The 21,386-nt window shown below is 35.5% G+C and overlaps 1 protein-coding gene across 3 annotated transcripts in view; it reads right to left on the bottom strand.

Annotated features, from left to right (window-relative positions):
• Gpbp1 (GC-rich promoter binding protein 1) overlaps window positions 1-21,386 on the bottom strand; it is a 66,242-nt gene that overhangs the window by 23,178 nt on the left and 21,678 nt on the right. For 2 of the 3 annotated variants that reach the window (XM_046456258.2, XM_046456257.2), the window contains exons 4-7: window positions 6,150-6,273; window positions 5,802-6,025; window positions 1,846-1,912; window positions 720-779 (exon numbers count right to left, since the gene is read on the bottom strand). In XM_046456258.2, coding sequence (XP_046312214.1) covers window positions 720-779; window positions 1,846-1,912; window positions 5,802-6,025; window positions 6,150-6,273 — 475 coding nt within the window. The remainder of the gene's footprint in view (window positions 1-719; window positions 780-1,845; window positions 1,913-5,801; window positions 6,026-6,149; window positions 6,274-21,386) is intronic. The other variant, XM_046456259.2, reaches the window with a different exon arrangement.

Raw genomic sequence — 21,386 nt, 5'->3', positions numbered from 1 at the left:
AAAGTCACAGTTTCAAGAATAAATCATTTTTTCTTTTTATACAGATTACATTTTCATTAGTAAATTTTTACTTACCTGGAAGGAGGTAGCACTAGAAAAGTTCTATTGAAGTCTTTCCTAAAATTCTCTCGTCTTCCTCAGGAACATAGCTATTCTAAATGTTGCAATGAGGAAAACAATACTTGGGAACCCAGGGGGAAAGTGAGAGAGGAATAGTGAAGTGCCATACAATGAAAGTTTCATTGTATTCTTATGGGAAGTACTGGGAATTTAACAATTAACCATGCCATAATTAACCAGTTTTCTTTTTTTCTTTTTATAAATGCAGACACATTTCTTAGTTTACCTAAACACAGAGTACACCTTCCATTTAAACATCTCTTCAACTAACACTCAAAAATTCTTAGATCAACACTGAAACAGTAGAACCAAAAAATCTTTATATTAATACATTTTAGTCTCATTATTTTCAAAAGATGTCTTTGCCTTTAAATCATTTCTAAAATTAAATCAACCAAGGATCAGTACCAATAGTATCGACAGGTAGTTTTATATGACAAATGTTCACTGAAATTCTTGACTTTTTAAATTTACTTTCAGTCTAATAAAATCCAAATTATTCCTAATTTCTTAGAAATTCTATTTAACACCTTCCAGGTGGTTCTATATTCTTATGCAATCATCTGTTCCCAGAAAAACTGAATAATAAGGAAACATACCTAAGAGAGGAGCTTGGGAGATTTTTTTGGTTGGGTATGTGTGTGTCTGGGCGTGTAGGCCTGGGGAGAGTGGTAGAAATACTAATTTGCAATACAGAAAAAACAATGCCATTCACATGGTTCTAACAAAAGTGTCTGACCACCCCCACCCCTCACCCTCAAAAAGCCCATAAGTAAAGAGGGAGATAAAAGAAAACAAAATAATTCCCAAGAGTTTCACCCCATAAATACAATTAAGAACAGCACAGGAAGTGGCAAAGTTTAAAATAATGCCTTTATTATTAGGAGGAGTATGCTATCATAAGCCACAATCCTTTTGTTTTATTAAGTTATTAATATTCAATGGAAAAAATACAAAGAACATGTGCACAAGTTTCAAAGTGGATACACCACTTTGGATTTGTTTCAAATGACTAAATTTATTTTTCAGATGTCAAATCTGATTTTTAAAAAAATTTATTATAAAATATTCCATTATTTTAAACTTCACTTGAATTTTTTAAAAGCTGTCTAATTTGTACTATGAGTGCAATATACTCTTCTGTAAGATGCTATCAAATTAAAAACTCAGCAGTTTTAAAGAAAGGGGAAATATTACCAGAAACTCTCATTAATCTTTGAAAATTCAAAAAGGCAAATAATTTCAAAGAGTCTATTTCCATAGACAAATTTATAGAATTATTTTTAACACTACGTCTAATCCATTTTCATAGGTAAAGATTAATTTCATGACAAACTATAATCAATCACAAGTACTTATCTTTCCAGTTAACTAGGTTTTCAACTATGATAAACTAAAAATTTAAACTTTTTTGTTGTTGTTGTTTATAATTATTACACTGTGCTCAAAGTTACATCAATTCAACAATTATTTCCAAAACCCAAATCAAACTGAGTATACTTACTGGTGCTAATGTGCAAATCAACTATTTCAAATCAAACTTTCCTTCTACCTCAAATTTCCTCTTTAAAAGTGTTACCTTTTTGTAGCTTAGCATATCAAAAACAGGTATTTAAAAGAAAGTATTATTCTAACTTTTTTACTTAAAAAAAAGAAAGAAAAGAAAGGGAAACCTAAAAGTATCAACATTTTGTACCCCTCAAAGATAGATCAAAAGGCACTTACCCCATACACCTGCAGCTAATGATTTATTCTGATTTGGTTCTCTCTCATATTCAGGATTTAAAGATGGCTGGAAGAAAATTGAAATTAAAAAAAAAAAATCTTTTAAAGTAATCAAACATTTCCCATTTATAAACAGATTTCCTCATAAAAAACAATTTTATATTAACTCTTTTACTATTAATAATGACCAATTACTGGTAAACCCTACTTTGCAACTGATGTTAACAATTAAAATCCTTGTCTATATTCACTGTTACTTAAAGGGGAAAAGTAACAGTGTCTATGGAACTAGACTCTTATAGTCTTAATTATACTATAAGCATTATCCTTATCCATGGCTATGAGAGGAAGAAAACTGGGGAGAGAGAAGATGTTGGGAGTGTGGCTTGGTGGTAGCGGAGTGTTTGCCTAGCATGGATGAAGGCCCCAACTTTGAAGCCCAAACACCACTAAATCACTCACATACCACCACCGCCTGTAGTCCAGGAATTCAACACAGCAGCAAACAATACAAGTAGTCATTGCAATCTCAGATTTAATCACTACTCAGCATAAAACTGAGGTCACATAAGAGAAAAATTAGACTACTTCCCAATTCTACTGGCATTTTATCACTGGATTGCTTTAGTGAATACAGTCATTCTCAAAAGGTGCAGATTTTTATTTCAACAAGTGGTGCTCTAGATCATTAACAAGAAAAGAGATGAGCACTGTATGGGCACTCCAAAGCTAATCTATTTGTTTATTCATTTCATACAGTTAGACTGAACCCATGGGCACTTTACTCTGAGTTCCATCCCAGCTCTTTTTCTATTGTGAGGCAGGATTTCCCTAAATTGCTTAGAGCCTCGTTACATTGCTGAGGCTAGGCCTTGAACTTGCAAATCTCTTGCCTCAGATTTCGGAGCCACTAGAATTATAGGTGTGCAGAACTATGTCCAGCTCTGATGCTCATCTGGTTAGATAACTATAATCTTAAAACTTCCAGTATTGTATTCTTCATATTACCTAGCAACACAGCCTCTCTCGATAAAAGAAAACACTCAATACATATCAAATAAAATTAACCTAAATATAAACATTTTAATCACCCAAAGTAAAACAATTATTAGCACTGAACTGACATTACTGTAAAGCCTCAATAGTATATGTGCATATCAGTATGATTCATTCCTTCATAGATATAAACTAAATACAGTTAATACTTTATTGGTGGATGGATGTGTGTATGTCTTAATTATACTATTAAATATATAATTAGAAATTAGACTGCCTACATTACAAGTCTAGGATTATAATAACTGATAACCACCACCTTGGGAGAGGAGGTGGGGGATAATAACAACAACTATTCTATTAAATGTTTGTTATATGCTGTTCACTATTTTTGATTCATCTGACCATTCATTTAACCCTCACAACACTAACAGAAAGCATTACTTCTCAGTTTGGCTATAAAAATTCAACTTTATGGTGATTATCAAGTGGAAAAAATATACTCAAATGGAAAGGCAAATAGATTCTATATTAAAAGTAATCTTTTATTCTTCTTTTCTCTTATCACTCCTCTGCCCTAGATCCAACCTACCTTGGATCTTTCCTTGCTTAAAGTCTAAACTACTTCCCATTTTTTAGTTGTTGATGGACTTTATTTATTTATTTATTTATTTATTTATTTATTTATTTATTTATACGCAGTGCTGAGAATCAAACCCAGAGCCTCACACATGCTAAGCAAGCGCCCTACCACTGAGGCACAACCCCAGCCCAGGACAGCCCCATTTTTTAAACACTTTTTTTTAACAAATCTTCCTTCTACCACTAAAATACACTCAAGATCTAACAACTGGAATAGTTTTTGTACAAACCTAAAATCCTTTGCACTACCTTATTTCTTTATTCCTTCCAGTCTTTATTTATTAATCATGGGGAGGAGGGGTGATGCTGGAATTTAAACCCAGAGCTAAGCACACTTCTATCAATGAGCTACCACCCTCAACCTTCTCCCACTTAACAAAGCTTATTCTTTTCCCTATCAAGTTCCAGATTAAATGCCAATTTCCTGGAAAAGACTCTCTCAAATTCCCAAAGAGCCCACCTACTTATTTCCTGTCAAAATTCTCTCCAAAATATAAATTACTTTTTCTTTTTATGTTCTAAATGCTACCACTAGAATAGAAACTCAGAGCAGGAACTGCTTGTCTTATTCACATATATATTCTATGTACCAAGAACAGCAACTGTCTCACACAGTCACTCAAAATATATAATGAATAAGAATTAACAGCAAATATATAAAAAAGGTAAAAGTGCAAAATGTCTCTACCTACAGTGGATAAGATTTAAGTTATCAGGAATGAATCATAAGAATAACAAGCAGAAGTGCTCACTACATCATTTTTACTGTGACTTGAGCAGCACACCGTTTAGATGAGCCACACTGTTAGATTTTAAGAATAGGAAAAAAATATGAAAACCCAGCTTTTTGTTAACTTACTTATTATTAGTAGAGTCAACATTCTTAACTGCACCTGGCCTAGAAAAACAATCTGTCTTCCATCCCTTCTTAAAAAAAAAGGGAGGGGGGTGGGGGGGTTGGGGATGTGGCTCAGTGGTAGAGCACTTGCCCAGCATGTGTGAGGCACTGGGTTCAAACCTCAGCACCACATAAATAAATAAAATAAAGGTATTTTGTCCATCTACAACTGAACAATGTATTAAAAAAAAAAAAAAACCAACTAACTTTGAATTGGGAAGGAAATAGGTGCAAAACATGAAAGCACTATCCTTGAATTAGTTTAAGAGTCGTATTTAAATAATCAAGTTTTATTTAAAAGGCAAATTCTAGGCCTGGAGATGTAGCTCAATGGTAGATTGCTTGCCTAGTAACGGCAAGGTCCTAAGTCTGATCTCCAGCACTGCAAAAAATTTTTTTAGATACTGTTAAAAATAAACAGATAAACCGGGTGTGATGGCTCTTGCCTGTAATCCAATGATTCAGGAGGATCAGGAAAGAGCATTGCAAATTTGAAACTAGCCTCAGCAATTTGGGGAGGCCCTGAACAACTTTGTGAGACCCTGTCTCAAAAAATAAAAAGAGCTCGGGGTGTGGCTCAGTGGTTAAGCAAGCGGCCCTGGGTTCAATGCTCAATACCAAAAACAATAAAGATAAAAATAAAAAAATAAATAAAGACAACAATCTAAATAAATGTATTGCAGAGCCAGTCATGGTAGTTCCATTTTTTTTTTGGGGGGGGGGGGGGCTGGGAATTGAACTCAGGGGCACTCAACCACTGATACACATCTCCAGCCCTATTTTATTTAGAGACAGGGTCTCACTGAGTAGCTTAACACCCCACTTTTTGGTTGAGGCTGGCTTTGAACTTGCGATCCTGCCTTGGCCATTTCAGCTGCTCAGATTACAGGAGTGTGCCACCGCACCTGGCTTTTGGTAGCTCTTGGTAGCCCCAGCGACCGAAGAGGCTGAAGCAGAAGGATCACTTGAGCCCACTTGTTGGAGACAAGCAGAACTAGTTCTCGATCAATAAAAAGTACTGATCACATTCTGTTTCCAAAAGGTTGATAGCTTCTTAAACATAATTTTACATTATGGTTATTAAAATTAAACATAATTTTACATTATACTAGCAAAGAAGCCAGCTACTATTCTAAGGGAAACTGTTCAACTTTCTATAAGTAATAAAAGTTGACATGAATATACTAAATGTTTTCAAAACCACACTGAAGGAGAGGGCAAGAATTGGTTGGGAACAGAGGGGAATATAGTGAGCAAAAAAAATATTTGCAAAATGTATGGCTTACAAAATAACTGGACAAATGCTTATCAAGTGTGATCCTTACAGAAAATGACTTGTACTAATAAAACCTAAGCATGTCTTGGTGCTACAAAGACACTTGCAGAAACATCCTTTGTATTAAAATAACAAGAAACTTACAAAATCCTCAGCCTCAAACTGTTTGCGTTCTCTTTTATCTTCTTTCCTTCCGGTTTCATTGTCAGGTATGTTGTTTTCATGTAGACCTTGGCTTTTTCCAGAATGGAAAATACTGCTACGAGAACGGGAATTTCCACCATGGTATCCTCCTCGATGATTTATGTTTTCAGTACCATTTCTGCCATGCGTACGCCATCCATTTTTTTCTTTCCTTCCAAAATTACCTTCATTTGATAACAGTAAATTAATATAAATTCAAAGATAGTTATGCATAAAGATTGATAGCAATCAAAGCATCCTTTAAAAACTATGGAAATTATCCATAAATCTTTTCTCAGCAAATTTTACCTCCATTAGAACGTCCAATACCAGAATCAAAGCCATCTGAAGAATTGTGTCTTCGACGATTCACATCATAACGATTTTCCGTCCATGAAAAATTTTCAGAATGCTTCTCAAAATTCAATGATGACTAAAAAAATTATAAATACGTAGATAAATATGCTTATAAGGCCTAAATATAATTTTAGAAATTAGTAACGCTCCAACTTATTTCCAAGAACTTCAAATGTTTAACTCAAAGTTTCCTACTATAACAGAGAAGAACTGTCAGCTGAAATTTTAATTTTAAGTTCCCGAGATTTATTTGTAGGCTCTTTATACAAAATAAAAATGTAAAAAGAAAAGAATTTTGAAATTTTGAAACAAAATATGAAAAGGATAAAATGTCCAATAACTAGTCCAAAAAATTAGCAACACAGATAACTCCATTAATTATAATGGTTGTTATTTAGTACCAATATTATCCCAATTATCTACAAATCAGATAAAATCACAATTACAATTCCCAATAATTTATTAAAGTTTGACCTTCACAAATGAACCTGTAATCCCAGCAGCTCTCAAGATTAAAGCAGGAGGATCACAGGTTCAAAACCAACCTCAGCAACTTAGTGAGCCCTAAGCAACTTAGGAAGACCCTGTTTCAAAATTAAAAAATAAAACAAAATAAAAAGGGCTGGGGATCTGGCTGAGCAGTTAAATGCCCCTGGATTCAATCCTTGGTACAGGTAAGGGTGAAAAAAAAAGAATTCCCCAAAACAACTTTTTCTAAAAAAGTCTGAAACAGCACTGTTTAGCAAAGAACATAAAGAATACTTTCATATTCCTGGGGAAGGTCTTCTTAGGCGAGATCTAAAATGCAGAAACTATAATAAACATGACTCGAAAAACCTGATACAGTATACAACAAATAAAGCTTATGTACATATTGAGAAAAAAAATTTTCTCAACACAAAATTTTAAACAAAATATACATGACCTGTATAAGTCAAACAAATAAGGATAACCAAAAAGAAAAAAAAATGAATACAAAAAGCAATTCTCAAAGAAATGAAGGGAGGTAAAATCAAATGAAAACCCTAGTTTCTTTAGCAATAAAGAAAACACAGATTGGAAACAAAGTGAAAAAAGAAAATGAAATTGGAACAAGGTAGTATTTTCCTGTCCATCAAACAGGCTTAAATGAAAAAGACAAAATCTAATGATATAATCTGCTGCTGGTGTAAGTATAAAGAGGTAAGGTTTGTCTAACGAAACCGGGAGGAATTACCCAGCTGCCCAAACACCTTAAGTGAAGTAGTCAAACCAGTATCTTTTGAAATTTTCATAAAGTTAGGAAGTAACTGATTGGCCAATTAAATTTACTTGAATGTCAATCAGGTAATGGCAAGGATGTTGATGAAAAATAAAAAGAGCTTTCAAGTTGCCCTTCTCTTTCTTCTCCATTCTTTTCTTTTCCTATACCTACTTCTGAATTAACTCCATAAAAAAATCTGGATTGAGTACCTGAAGTTTTGAATTACAAAAGACTTCTCTGTTAGTATCTTATTTACAGACAATGCTTGAAAACCATGTCCTACTCTAAACTGGAAAATCCTAATTTAGAAATATTTACTGAATTATAAATGTACTACTTCTTTTTTCTTTCTTTCTGAGAGGTTCTCATGAAATTGCCCAGGCTAGCCTCGAACTAACAACGCTTTAAGTCTTCAGCAAATTAGAGTGGAAAATCTACATGGTCACAATTCTACCAAATGTACAGTCTTCCAATACCATCATCATCTAATTTAAACTTAGTAGGTCACCAATATGGAAGAATACACATATTTATGTGGAAATATTACAAAGCTAAAAAGTTAACAGTAAAATTCCAGGTCCTAGACATTACTCCACATAATTCAACCTTGCTGTTTCTCAGCCTTAGATACACTAGTAAACAACCAGTGAATTTCAGCTATTGTAAAAGCTAAGGTGATGTAAATAATAGTATCTGTTTTTGTGAGGAAGAATAATAATCATCAAAAGAGACCTCCAAATGCTAGAAATCTTTCAGGCCCAACATGAGTAGTATACTCAAACTTTCGCCTATATTTCCATAATCAAGATTATCTTCATCATCCTCTTATCAAGCTCTAACCCAGGATCAACCATATAACTTATTTTCTTTATTCTGTTTTCTCATTTACTGACCAGCTGGAATGGCATAAATTCTTTTATTTTTGTTAAATCATCTAGCATAGTAGTTACATCTCTTAAAGCTGTGGCCAAATGTTACTCTTTTTAACCCTTTCACCACAAACTAGATTAAATAAAAGAAGTCCTAATAGTACCTCTCAACAGCTTATTACTTTACACATTCTCCCAATTCAGTTTCACATACTTTGATATCCATCACTGAAATCTGCTCTCAAGTACAAAATTTCAACTTCCCATCAGCTCCTTCTGCTCAGGTTGAAAACTCTGAAAGGATTGGGTACTCTTGTACTCTCTCCCCATGCCAAATCATGATCTCTGAATACAGTAAGCTATTTTGCATTACCAAATGAGACAGATCCCTCCATCCATAGAAAACATACTCTGACCATTAAATGAGAGAAAAAACAGGGAGGGAGACTGACTTATTCTGTCCACCAATAACAAAATTTTAAATGATGCTGAAGATGAAATAGTTTTATTAATTTCCTACTAGGACTGCACTCAATCCACCAGAAAAATGATCCGATAATTCCACTTTGCTACTGTTTATTTGTATTAAGCTTAATGGGACTTAACTACTGAAAGCTGACATAAATTTAAAATTACACAGTAAAGACAACCATTGTTTAAGGTGGGTTGTCTGCACTGAGAGGAAGTTTCATTGGTTACATCAAATATTTTAAAACAAATTGTTACTCTCCAAATAATGGCTTTAGCAGTTATTTTATCCCAACAATACTGTCAACAGGAAGAAGCAAAGGTATACCTTACTTGTTTTCTAGGGAGGACAGCAGTAAAAAGCCATTACTATTTTCACATCTTCCACTGCTGTCACCTTATTTCTCCCATTACATTTCCAGGAGTCTCTCATTTGCACTAAATATGCCACAACTGCAATTTGAAAAATGCATGAGTCCCTAACCAATCCAATTCATTTATGCAGCCTTTCTTGTCTTTTATGCTAAATTGTGAACTCTTATTTATTTATTTATTTAGTACCAGGGATTGAACCCATATCCTCACACATTCAAGGCAAACACTTTACCACTGAGTTACATCCACAGACCGTTTTTGAGACGGGGTTGCCAAATTGCTTTAGGACCTTGCTAAACTGCTGAGCCTGTCCTTCAATATGCAATCCTCCCATGGCCTCAACCTCCCTGGTGGCTGGCATTATAGGTATGTGCCACCATGTGTTCCTCTTTTAATGTTTAACCAATCTGTCCTTTCTGTGATGTTAAATGTTGACCAAGGATCTTTCCTTTTTTCCTTTTTTTTTTTTTTAAATAGTGTTTTAGTTGTAGAGGGACACAAAATATCTTTGTTTATCAATTTATTTTTTATGTGTTGCTGAGGATCAAACCAGTGCCTCACACATGCTAGGCAAGCACTCTGCCACTGAGCTACAGCCCCAGCCCCGGGTCTTTCATTGTATAATCTTCTCGGATGCATTTGTCTACTTCCAACGTTGAAGTACATCCTGAATAATCCAAATCCTCTCTCTAGTCCAGATCTTTCTCCTGAACTCTGTTGATTTCAGATTGATGTCTCCTGAACATCTCAAATTTAAGCATATTCAAAACTTCTGCATCAATTTCATATGTTTCTATGTCTTAGTAAATATTACCATCATCTGAGTCACCTAAGCCTATACGGGGGGAAAAACAATTTTATCAGTCATACAGGCAAAACATTTACAGATGAACAAAACCCAAGATAATCAGTAACTAGCCGACCTACCTTTTGGGCTACAAGAAAATGAAATCAAAATAAAATTCAAATACAAAGTAAGGAATAAGTATAACAGTAAAAGTGTTATGGGAGTAAGACCCTGTATGTGTAATCTCACATTCTCATTCCTCGCCTCCCTCCCTCCCTCCCTCTCTGCCCCCCCCCCATCTTTCTCTCTCTGGAAAATGGTACAGCTACTTTACATATCAGTTTGGTAACTTTTAAAACACTTAAACCATTAAACATAAAGTCACTGTTTTTTGTTTGTTTGTTTAATGGGGCTAGGGATTGAACTCAGGACAAATCAGTAGAAATGCTACACAAACACTCCACCAAATGAGCTACCTTCCCAGCCCTTTTACAGAGAATGGGGGCTAAATAACCCAGGCTGGCTATGAATTTGTAATCCTACTGTCTCTGGGTAGCCGGGATTACAGGAGTGGACTACCATGCTGGGCATATATATTTATACACTATTGTAACCAGCCATTCTACTTCCAGGAAACTACATAAACTCATACTAATATTCTAAAGAGCATTATTCATAATAGCAAGAAACTGCAATAAACTTCAATGTCAATCAATTTGTGAATGGGTAAAGAAACTATGGTATAACTATATCATTTTTTAAAAGTACTGATACATGATACACTATAATAAAGTTTTTTTTAAATCATGATGAGTGAACCCTTTTTTAAATTTTTTTTTATTGTGACACAGAGTCTTGCTAAAGTTGCTTACTTAGGGCCTCAAGAAGTTTTATTTAATGCTGGCTTTGAAGTTGGGATCCTCCTGTATCAAGCCTCCCAAATTACTGGGATTATAGGTGTGGGCCACCACACCCAGCTCTATGATTCCATTCTGTGAAATTTTCAGAAAAGACACATCAGTAGAAAGAGCAGATTCATAGTTGCCTGGTTTGCCAGAAACAAGTAGGAAATGATTGCAAACAGGTATTGTAATAGACAGAAACTAAAATAAACCCTCTAGCTTTATTTTGACTTTAAAAAAGCCAAATCACTGATTTTGGAGGTCACAAAGCTGAGCAATTTGTCTCCCACTAACTTTGCTGTGGTTAACACCTCTGCTGTGTGAGTTACAATGAGTAAAGATTGCCTACATTACTTTTCAAGGACTTGGCCACTTTTGTTGAAAGCACTGACTCTTCACTTGAGCCTACAGATGTCCAATGGGTAATTAAAACAGCGTAAAAATTATTGGCACTTATGCCTTCTTATTCTATCAGTCTTCTTAACCTCTGAGCCAGATTTCTGCTCAACTCCACAGGCAGACATGTTAGTAATCATTTAAGGAATGTTTGTCCAAAACCTGAAGTGCAAACTGATGCACTGAAACTTCTCTAATTTCCTTTCTCCTCCTCCTCAGATTGATGACAAGATTAAGGTTAACTAAAATATTTTCCAATTATCACACAAATCCCAGGACCCCACACGTACATGCAGCTGCCAGGTTTCACAACACCTCCTTTCAGATTGCCAGAGTGATGCCTTAAAGTCTCCAATCATCAATCCATTCTTCACCTTAGTCCCCCTTCTTAAGTCCTCTTTATCAAAGGATAAAAAAGTGCTTGAGAGCTGGGGTTGTAGCTCAGTGGTAGAGAGCTTGCCTAGCATCTGACACAATGGGTTCGATCCTCAGCACCACATAAATATAAATAAATAAAATAAAGGTATTGTGTCCATCTACAACTAAAAAATATTAAAAAAGAAAAAGTACTTGAAACTAATGCTGAATTAAGATGGTCTTTATTGTAAATAGCCTGCCATCTTTTGGATTGCTGACTTTCCAAAATCATTTTCCTTGCCCCAACAATTTGTCTCAGAATCAAGGGACCTTTTGGAACAGCAATAAACAAACTTGGGTTTTGATAAAGTATAGAGGAACTGTGTATGGTGGTTACATGTTTTAAATTTTGGAAATTTTTAGATTTTGGCTGGATGCAGTGTTGCATGCCTGTAATCCCAGAAACTCAGGAGGTTGAAACAGGATCACAAGTTCAAGGCCAGTCTCAGCAACTCAGTGAGACCCTATTTCAAAATTAAAAAAAAAAAAAAAAAGGCTGGGTTTGTGACTCAGTGGTTAAGCCACTCTGGGTTCAATCTCTGGTACCCAAGGGGGGGCATGGGGACCATACATTATGGGGCTGGGGATGTAGCTCAGTGGTAGAGATTTTAGCATGAAAGGGGTCCTGAGTTCAATCAATCCCCAGCACCACACAAAAAAAATATAAAATTAGATTGTGATTATGGCTGCACTGTGGTATTTATTTACCATAAATCAAATTTAACATAGTAATTAATTAATTTTAACTGATTTTTTTTAAATGCAAAGTCAAGGTTACAGGACTACTTTAAAAACTCAAAGAGTAAAATGGAAGTTGACTTTCATAACGGCAACCAAATAATCCCAAGAAGCAAGAGACCAGGGATGTACAGAAATAAAATTTAAAAAACAAAGAACCACTTTAGAACCCTGGCAAATGTCATGAAAATGTGAATCCTCCAGCTACCCAGAAAGCTTGATATCACAGATACCAATTTCTCCCCTAAATTTGATTACAAACTCATTGTAATCCTAACCAACACACCAATAAGTTATCATCCTCTGAAGAGCCAAATGAATTAAAGTTTATCTATAAATACAAACATGAAAGGGTCATAGAAAAAATACTGAAAATTTAGAGTTCAAGCCATAATGAATATTAAAATGAATCATATGAACACCATAATTAAGGGCTTGGTTCTGATACAGGAACATATCATTAAACAATAGTATTTCTAACAATAGATCCAAATAAAGCTAGGAAAAGAGTATTTGTTGATTCCTCACTTAAAACTCCTGAAAATTTTACAGGTTTTAAAAATGTAATATGATGCAATACCCCACAATCAAATATGTACAATACCTTTTGACAGTAAACATGAATATGCATACCTATTAGAATTTCATAAAGGGGAAGGGACAATGTGCAGCCTCAGATTTTAAAGCAAAATTAATTTATGAAAAGTTTCCTTTTTCAGATTTCTGGATTTTGGAACTATAGAGAAGGGTGAAGAAAAACTTAGAGGACTAAACAGCATTGATATTCTAAAGCATTATAGAGAAAAGGTTCCATAATCAATGCTGTGTTCAAAGTCTTATGAAGACAGGAACTAACTACAGTTTTCCCAAAGTAACTAAATTTCTCTAATATTTCATTTCTTCTGTTTATATACATCAAAATACCCTCCTTGCTCTTATGAAGTGTTGAAGTATTTAATGAGACAATGATGTGACCAAACAGGGCAGTGCCCAATATATAAAGTAGTACCTCATTATATACTACCATTAGTTACCACCATTTTTTGTTGTTGTTGTTGTTGTTACTGGGATTGAACCCACAGGTACTTACCACAGAACTTATATACCCAGCCCTTTTTATTTTTTTATTTTGAGACAGTCTCCCTAAAATGCTGAGGCTGGCCTCAAACTTGCAATCCTCCTCCCTCAGTCTCCTGAGTCACAGGGATTACAGGCATACACCACCATGCCAGACATAAATTTTGTGATCATCTGGGGGTCAGTTAAGAATAATGATACTATCTAGCTGGGTGCAGTGGCATTCGCCCATAATCCCAGTGATTGGGGCGATTGAGGCAAGTTTGAGGCCAGCTTCAACAACTTAGTGAGGCTCTAAGCAAACCAGAGAGACCTGTCTCAAATAAAAAATAAAAAGGGGCTGCAGATGTAGCTCAGTAGTAAAGCATCCCTGAGTTAAATCCCCAGTAGCAACAATAACAACAACAAAAGTCCAGATAAAGTTAAAACTTCAATTTAGGAATAAAATCTTAAAAATTCTAGAAGAGTTGGTAAATTATTTTGTATAATCTTGAAAAAAGTAAGGCCTCAAATTTCACCTAAGAAAAAACTATGCTACATAAAAATATTTGCATACAGAGTTTAAAGCTGGAAAACAAATGTTATAAACTGAAATTTATGTTACAAAAGCCTGAAAAATAATAAACTTAGGAAGTCAAATAGACATGTAGCATTCACAAGGCCCTGGGGAGGGGAGGACAGGAAAGGTTAAGATTATATACCATGTCCAAAAGATGGTTGGGTTGTTGATCACTCTCCTCTGAGATACAGGAGGAAGACAACTGTTCCAGCCCAAGGGCAATATGGCTTCAGATGTTAGGTCAAGAGGTCCCCAAAGTTGCAAATAAACATAGTAGGCAGTGAGGACAGTTTCGGAAAGACTAAGAACATCAAAAATAAATTTGTTATGGCCCAGGCGCACAGCGATATATGCCTGTGATCCCAGAAGCTGGGTAGATTAAAACAATAAGTTCAAGGCCAACCTCAACAACTTAAGGAAGTCCTAAGCAACCTAGTGCATTGGGCACAGCTCAGTGGTAAACTGCACCTGGGTTAATCCCCAGTACCACCTCCCTGCCAAGAAGCAAATTTGTTGAGCCTGAGCTCTGCTGTGGCCTGCTGGAAACTATAGTGCCTTGATTCCTACCATGGAGCATTCTCTGTGTAGTTATCATATAAAAAAAATTTGATCCTGTCTTGAGGTTCCTTGAGACAAAGCTCCTAAAACCCTTGGAATTTCCTGAATGGTCTAATCAAGGTTCAGACTAGAGGCTTGGAACTTGAACTCTATAAGGAAATTATAAAATTACATAGACATTTTAAAATTCAAATTATATCCTGACCGGCTACAGACATAATGGTTTCTTTCTTCCCCCAAAGCCTCCCCCTCACCTGAGGGGAGAGGGGTTGGAGAGTTAATCATCAAAAGCCAACTATTTGATCAATTTTGCTTTTAACAGGAAACCTCCCTAAAAACCCCCTAAATTGGGATCAAAGAGTTTCTGACTATTGCACACATTCACAAGACAGGAGGGTAATGTAACCCCAACTCCACATGACAGGACCTCTATTTTCAGTACCATACTAGACTTTATCCTATGAATTTCCTCATCTGGCTGTTCATTTGCACCCTTATTATAATAAACTGGTAAACACGTTTCACTAAGTTTTGTGAGCTGTTCAAGAAAAACTATCGAAATCAACAGTAGTATGGAAACCCCTGACTTTGTAGCTAAATCCGACAGAAGTATGGGTATCATAAGGAGCCACTATTGATGTCTCAATTAAAGTAAGTTCTATAGTACTAACCCTTTAAACTTAAGGAGTCTAATGATACTCTGGGTAGCATCAGAATTGAATTTGAGTTTTGTTTTATTAAGTTGTAGATGAACACAACACCTTTATTTATTTTTATGTGATGCTGAGAATCAAACTCAGCACCTCACAAGTGCTAGGCAGGCACACTACCACTGAGCTACAATCCCAGCCCCTGATTTGAGTCTTTAAAACATCCAATTGGTATCAAAATTAGTTCACGTCCAAAGAAGGAGAAAAAACTCACACCTTCTGCTCCCCTTCTACTTTAGCCCCACCTGCTTTGACAAGTAAGTTCAGTAAAAGAACTCAAAAGGAAAGAGAGAAACTTAACATTCACAGCTCTGTTAGACACAAGTACCCAACTCTCTTCTAAAAACTTCCATAGCAGAAGACAGAGCTAAGCACAGGGGTAGCTAAAATTACTGATCACGTAGGCAAAAGCCATGGCAGTGTAGAAAATAGGGAATTAGGAAAGGCCCAAATCTAGGTTGTTAGCTGGAGCCAGAGAAGAAAAGGCAATCATAATCTTTAGTTGGGGAGTCAGAAATGGAACAAAAAGATTCCTAGCCACCCATGTAATTCCCTAGAGGCTAGTCTACTTTAAATGAACAAATAGGGCCAATATTACACATATCCAATGGACACTCTATATTGCCTACCATCCAATGGCATATCCAGTATTGTCAAGCATTGGAACAACCTTCTCAAAATTCAACTCAAAGTTTAAAACTCATCTTCCTTCACCTCTTCACACAACTTAACAGTTTACTCAGTGAAGGCAGCATAACCAAGGGATTTTATCTTCACAACCACTTCCTAGGTACAATCAGCATAACAAGAAAAGGGAATTACAAAATTACATAGACATTTTATAATTCAAGTTATATCCTGACTGTCTACAGACATAATGGTTTCTTTCTTCCCCCTAACATCATAAGAGTCCAGCTCATTCCAATGGGTGATAGCTTGGCCAGAGTAAAATTTAAGAAATTCAAATTTATTCTGTTCAGCCACAAGATTCTCTTGAATTGACATGGTCCTAAATCATGAAGACACTGATCATCTGATTAAGCATACTGAGCACCAAATTCCCATGTAATAGTGTCCAATGTGAATCAAGGGAGAAGACATAATGGATCAATGTGAATTAGGCCAAAATAACCCTCCCAATCCCACTTATTTCAGAAAAAAAGTCTAGGTGTGAGATGACTTTTTTCTAAAGCAAAGTCACAGCTATTGGAATGGAATATTAAAAAAAAAAAAAAGCATAGCTGTAAAAGGAGAGCAATAGCCCCAATACCCAGAGAGAAAGTGCCTTACCCCCAAAATTGAAGAGAAAGGTGAACCATCCCATAGAACACACACCGTAATTTGAGACACACAAGAGCTGGGGATGACACTGACACAATGCTGGATTCATCACCCCTATCCACATGTTTTCAATTCAGAAAAATTCATGTAGGCCTGATGACATCAAAAGCAGCTCCTAACTCTGCATTTAAACACTAGAACAGCATAACCCTGTTTCATTCTGGTTGATAAAACTTCATATGCTTCTCCAAACACCCAAGCAATCTTAGGCTGTAGCATATACGACAAAAAGTAGGGCTGCAACTGCTTTGTGACACTGATTCTTAACCAAAATAATAAAATATTAACCTAAATTATGTTTAACAATAAAACCCTAACTGGAGTGACTTAGGTCATGTCCCTTTGAGTGCTAAGTTTGTATGTAGGGGAGAATGAGCTATTAATATTTGTCTCTGACAAATATGGGTTGTTTTTTGACCCAACTATTGGCTCTATACTTCTACGTAACACCACCAAAAACCAAGTCAATTTAAACTCTCCTGAAGTGGTTCTAATGGCTAATATAGTGACCAGCCCCTGTAGTGGCTGTCTGGAAAATGTCATACTGTCTCCACTGCCAAAGACTTTTTCACAGTTGCCTGGATCCCAGTCTCCCCTTGTTGTTTGGGTTTATTGACAGTAGCCGTAATTAAATGCTGTGCAACAAAATCAAATGGATTTGGTTTTAGTATCTGTCAATTAATCAGAGTGGCTGACAAGAGTGGAACATCATGTGAAAATTTAAAATAGGCCAAGAACATGTAGGGCTGACAAGTAGATTGCTGGGATAGGCAATCTATCATGAGATCTGAACATCCCTATACATTCTTCTTTGTACACCAAAAATGCAAATCCGTGACCACTCTTGTGTGGGTCACTTCTTAGAGCTATGTTTGCAGCAAGCAACACTGAAGTATAAGTATATTCTCCTCTGGAACAAAGAGACCAGGCTGACTATAAATGTAATTACCGGATTCCCTAAACTCAGTGCAAAGGCAGTCTCCAGTGAGGCCCCTTCTTGTTAACTCCCAAGGATCTCAGGAGACATGAAGAACCAGTGCCTACATCATGCATTTTTACTGCTTGCTACATCTTCAGTAATAAACTTGTCTATGCCCAAAGCATCTCTTGTCTTCCACCAGCATCCCTGAAATAGTAACAGCCTAGCTTGTGTGTGTGTGTGTGTATGGGGGAGGGAGGGATCCAGACCTTTCAAAGACTCTTCACAAACAGTAAACTCTGAGTGAATGGAAAGATAAAATATTATCATCCACATCAAAAGCCAACACAGACTATTACAAACTATGAATTAATCAAGGTTGCTAGATATGAGACTAACATAAGATAGAATATATCTACTAGAAAGTTTTTAAAACATTTAAAATAGCAACAATGATGAACATGGTGGCATACACGTTTGTAATCCTAGGGACTTGGGAGGCTAAAGTAGGAGGATCACAAGTTCAAGGCCAGCCTCAGCAATTTAGCAAGGCCCGAAGCAGCTCAGCAAGACCCTGTATCAAAAGTAAAAATTTAAAAAAAAAAAAAGGGGGGGGGGGGTGCTGGGTATGTGGCTCAGTGGTTAAACATCCCTGGGTTCAATCCCCAACACCAAAAACTAAAATAGTAGCAAGTCCTATAAAGTCATAAATTCTACTCAAATATATGCAAAACAAAAAAATTGTAATTTTAAAGACATTAAAGATGATATGTACCTAAGTATATATAGCCTTTGTGCATATTCCTGAAGAGTAGTGAAAGTAACTCAAAAGAAAAACTACAAAGGCTACAAACAGGCAATCACAGAAATTTTGTATCAGAAATTAGCAAAATGTTACTTCTAATAATCTGAAAAAATTTGGCAAGAACATAAGGAAAACAGTTATATATAGCATAGGTGTATAAATTAATTCATCACATGGGAAAAGAATCTGGCAATGTCAAATTAAGTCCCAGCAATTTCACTTCTATTACTTAGAGTTTTTTTTTTTTTTAATTTTTTTAAATATCTATTTTTTAGTTTTAGGTGAACACAATATCTTTATTTTGTTTCTATGTGGTGCTGAGAATCGAACCCAGTGCCTCACACATGCTAGGCAAGCACGCTACCACTTGAGCCAATCCTCAGCCCCTACTTAGAGCTTTACTATTCAAAATATGGTCTATACACAGGCAGAAATCAGCATCACATTGGTAGTTTATTAAGATCTAGGCTCTACCAGAGACCTAATTAATCAAAATCTGCATTTTAACAAAATTTCCATGGAGAGAGGATGCGGGGGAAAAAAGTACACTCATACACTGCTGGTGGAACTGCAAACTGGTGCAGCCAATTTGGAAAGCAGTATGGAGATTCCTTGGAAAACTGGGAATGGAACCACCATTGACCCAGCTATTCCTCTTCTCGGATTATACCTAAAGGACCTAAAAACAGCATATTATAGGGACACAAACCACATCAATGTTTATAGCAGCACAATTCACAATAGCTAAACTGAGGAGCCAACCTAGATGTCCTTCAGTGGATGAATGGATTAAAAAAAAATGTGGCATTTATACACAATGGAATATTACTCAGCAATATAAAAAAATAAGATCATAGCATCTGCAGGGAAATGGATGGCATTAGAGCAGATTATGCTAAGTGAAGTTAGCCAATCCCAAAAAAACAAACGCCGAATGTCTTCTCTGATATAAGGCATATAAGGCGGGTGACTCAAAATGAGGTTGGGAGGGAGAGCAAGGGAGGAAGATTACCTCTAGATAGGGAATAGGGGCGGGAGGGAAAGGCAGGGAGAAGGGGAATAGCATGGATGTTGAAAGGAGACTCTCATCATTATACAAAATACATGTATAAAGATGTGAATTTGGTGTCAACATACCTTATATATAATCGGAGATGATAAATTATTGTATAATGGTGTATTAAGAATTATAATTAAAATAAATAAATAAATAATTTTTTTAAATTCCAGGTTATTTTCACATCCATTAAAGTTTTTTGTGTTTTGTTTTTGTTTTTTCTTCACATCCATTAAAGTCTAGGAATCAGGCATGAAAAAATTTTTTTGTACTTTTATTTCAAGAATATTCAATGCAATACTCTCTCTATAGTAGACAAAAGTTATAAATAATTTAAACTTGAATGGAGAAAGAAAGACACAAAATAGAATACTACGCAAAGTTTGAAAAAATTAACACTAAATCTCCAGGTATTAACATGGTAACAATGGTCAAAGATATAACCAGTATAAAAACAAAACAAAAAATCCTTTATGTAAGTTTTTAAACTATAAACAATACTATTTATTGATATTCAACACATAGCAATAAAAATGTGCACTGAGAATATCACTGGGGAAAAAAATTAAAGCTGGAAAAAGTACTATGAAGAAGTAAACACTAGCAGGGCATGGTGGTGCCTATAATCCCAGCAGCTCAGGAGGCTGACACACGAGGATTATAAATTCAAAGCCAGTCTCAGCAAATTCGAGGTGCTAAGCAACTCAGTGAGACCCTGTCTCTAAATAAAATATAAAATAGGGGTGGGGATGTGGCTCAGTGGCCCAAGTACCCCCAGGTTCAACACCAAGTACCAAAAAGAAAGAAAGAAAAATATCTGCAACATAAATGGCAAATGAGTCCCTTAATATAAAAAGTTATTACAAATCATCAAGAAACAGTTCCACACATATAAATATTGATCATAATTAAACAAAGCAGATCAAAACAAAGTAGTACCATGTTTCATGTACTGTGTGTGGAGGGAAACAGCAAAAAAATATTCAAGTATATGCATAAAAACATCATGGCACTTCACTTTTGAAAATGAGTCTACTTCCTAATAAGAAAGTTATTAAACTGATGCATTTTGGGACTGAGGGATGTGGCTTACTGGCAGAATGATGCCTACCATGTACCAAGCTCTGGGCACATATAGGCACCTATTCCGGCCCTAATACTTTCAGGCAAGTTACTTAGATGCTCTCAACCTCAGTTGCCTTGTTTGTAAATGGGGTGATAAGCAACTGCCTACCACTTATGATTTCTGTCACCTTCATATAAACTATTTTTCACAGTGACTGGCATGCAGTAATATTTAAAGAAATATTATTATAAGGGGCAAGGAAGAGATCATCTTCATCCACTCTCTTACACTATTGTATTCTAGATTTTTTAAAAATAGTTTAAAATTTTAAACTATTTATTGTAATACTACTTATGGATATTCAACACATAGCAATAAAAACGTGCACTGAGAATATCACTGGGGAAAAAAACTAAAGCTGGAAAAAGTACTATGAAGAAGTAAACACTAGCAGGGCATGGTTTATTTTACAATTTTCTCTGATGACTAGAATTTTTTAAAACCTACATAGTAAATTTTCTATCTAAGGTTTCAATGAACTCAAAAGTTTCAATGATCAACTATCAAGCTCACTGAATTTGCTAATTCTCTTTAAGTCTAAAAATATCAATAGAAACACATTTTCAATGCATGCTGACATTGCTTATATTTTTAAAGTGTTAGTACAATATTATTGATCATTCCTTTTTCTTTTTTGTGATGATGCTGGGGATTGAACCTAGGGCCTTGCGCATGCAAGGCAAACACTTTACCAACTGAGCTATATCCCCACCCCGATCATTACTTTTTAAACACTGTCATAAAAGAATCTACACTCTCCAGCCACAGAATAATAATTACAGAATATTAAAATACAAATATGAAAATGAAGCCACTGCAGAATATCTTCACATGTTTATTTT

This window comes from Marmota monax, unplaced genomic scaffold (assembly GCF_021218885.2).
Source record: "Marmota monax isolate L192 unplaced genomic scaffold, Marmota_monax_Labrador192_F-V1.1 WCK01_AAM20220418_F8-fsc00037, whole genome shotgun sequence".
Classification (NCBI taxonomy): Eukaryota; Metazoa; Chordata; class Mammalia; order Rodentia; family Sciuridae; genus Marmota; species Marmota monax.
The sequence above is the reverse complement of the archived record's forward strand: the minus strand, read 5'-3'. Positions and strand labels throughout refer to the sequence as shown.